Genomic DNA, 2,277 nt, shown 5'->3' on the forward strand with positions numbered 1-2,277 from the left:
TAATTATTGTACCATACTTTGATTACAACCTGCTTTGTAAATAAATTAACTGACTGTTCTGGTTGCTTGTTTTTCCATTTTAATGAGCTACAAACTAATTTCTTAACTTTAAAMGTTCTAATGACTTTTTTAAAATCTAAAATATTCTAATAAAATGCAGACTTTAGTTAGAAGTTTACAGCAAATGCAATAAATCCCAAAACCTAAGTCAATTTTCTAAAAAGACACTTGTTTTCTTAAAAACTGCTGCCACTAATAATAATTTTAAAAAGACATAATTGAGCTTTAACAGTCTTCACTCACCTTTGCAGACGTATTTTTAGCTTGATCACTGCCGGCACACTTTGTCGGATGTTGTCCTGACGTGGAACCAGCTTTAAAACTTCAGCAAAGATCATAAAAACAAATAAATCGTTAACATCCGACAGTTAATAATCCCCTCAGAACTGCGCGTCAGAGGAAACGTGAGCAGAACCTACCTTTGCTTTGGTTTGGTTTTCTCAGCTGAAAGTGAAGAACAAAAACACGAGACTCAGTTTTGATTTTCAGGAAATGAAACTGAAGGTGGAAATGAGTCATTTCCGCCTTCGGGATGTAACCAGGTCATGATAAAACAGACAGTAAAAAAAGATCTTTATATTTATTTTTSACTTTAAACACTCTCACCGAGCTCGTCCGTCATTTTCTTCAGCTGTTGATCCAGGTCCCTGAGTTCCTCTGGGTTCTCCCCACACAGACTTCTGGCCATCTTGTTGGCTTCTAAAGCTAACTGCTTCTGGTTGAGGAGGAACAGAGCTTCACAGTATCGATAGTGACCCTGAGAACAGAACAAGCTTTAGTTTCTGGATTACACCTGAGGTTTATCACCACAAACAAAACAAAACAACTAATTAAAGACTCTGAAGGAACCCGTATCACCTGCTGCTTTTGATGCCGAAGTTTAAACTGAGATCATCTTAGAAATGATTTTGGTCAAGGCTAAATCAGGGTTAAATTTATGACTTTTTAATGCCAAATTAAATTGAATTTAAGACCAATTTCACAATAAACACAAAGGACAAAAAAATAAAAACTGGAAGAAACTCAGGAATCAAAGTATTTTTGGTTGAAGTATTCAAATATTCCTAATAAACCAATTGTTTTTAACCATATCAAACGGCTTTTTTGTCAAATATAGCAATAACATTCTTAGCAGTCAGTGTTAAACTTTATTTTAAATTAACGACACAAATTTGGAGTTTTAGGACCCACAGTGGGGTCTTAACCCTAATTTGCTGTAGATGAAACCTTAAAGTGCCTGTGACATGAACTTTTTTGTAAGAAATGTGAACACATTTTTGGAAATACAACATTACTGACATATTATGAAACAAATGTCACGATGCTCAGACAGACGGTTGTTGAGATATTTGCATGTGAAGCAACAGGAAGTGATGTCAAAGAGGAATGTCTGCATGTGAACGTTTAAATAAAATGTTACCAATTATTTTAATATTTGAGACAAATTACAATCATCCTATTTACAATGTCTTAACATTTTTAAGACTTCTAACAGATTGATTTAAAACATTTTAAGGCTAATTAAGGCCTTATTTTTGGATTGATGAAGTCAATGACTTTTTAAGGATCTGTAGGAAGCCTGTCAGCTGGTTTGAGATGTTTTTGCTAAAGCTACCTTATGGGATTTGTAGTTTAATCATGACCAGTAGCAAACTTAGCATCATGAAGACAGATCGTGTCAACCTCTGATTACGACTCTTAACTTTATTTATGCAGCCAACGGTTCTCAGGAATGATCAAAAAGACTTGACAGAATTAAATTTAAGACCTTGGGTGAAAATCTGGGTGTTTAAGACTTTTTTAGGCCTAAAATGTAGATTTTTTTTTAAATTTTAGACTTTTTTAAGACCCGGCATGAACCCTGTCTTAATGAGCTGCAGTAAAAACATAACAGGTGAGCGTACCTTTGCCCATTGTGGCTTAATGAGAACGGCTCGTTTTCCATCAGCTGCTGCTTTTCTAAACAAAAACAAAAAAATCATTGAATTAGAAAAAATAATAAATAAAACACATTTTAGTAGTTTACACACAAACAAAAATGTATGGCAGGGCTTATCAACTGGTGGCCCGCGGGCCGAGTGACCAAAGTTCGGCCTACCAACTGGTTCAGTCATCTGTTAAACCCAAACCCTCAGTTTTCCACTTTAACTCCGACAAGTTCTTTCAGTTAAACATAGACATGTTTGGTATCTACAAAAACATCAGAATCTTGGCTCC

General features: G+C 35.0%; 1 protein-coding gene across 1 annotated transcript in view; it reads right to left on the reverse strand.

The window, feature by feature from the left end:
• Positions 1 to 2,277, reverse strand: part of LOC106530610 (E3 ubiquitin-protein ligase TTC3) — a 13,868-nt gene that overhangs the window by 747 nt on the left and 10,844 nt on the right. Inside the window, exons 11-14 of the mRNA XM_014026262.1 lie at positions 1,965 to 2,019; positions 667 to 817; positions 480 to 504; positions 304 to 382 (exon numbers count right to left, since the gene is read on the reverse strand). Coding sequence (XP_013881716.1) covers positions 304 to 382; positions 480 to 504; positions 667 to 817; positions 1,965 to 2,019 — 310 coding nt within the window. The remainder of the gene's footprint in view (positions 1 to 303; positions 383 to 479; positions 505 to 666; positions 818 to 1,964; positions 2,020 to 2,277) is intronic.

This window comes from Austrofundulus limnaeus, unplaced genomic scaffold (genome assembly GCF_001266775.1).
Source record: "Austrofundulus limnaeus strain Quisiro unplaced genomic scaffold, Austrofundulus_limnaeus-1.0 Scaffold538, whole genome shotgun sequence".
Lineage (NCBI taxonomy): Eukaryota > Metazoa > Chordata > Actinopteri > Cyprinodontiformes > Rivulidae > Austrofundulus > Austrofundulus limnaeus.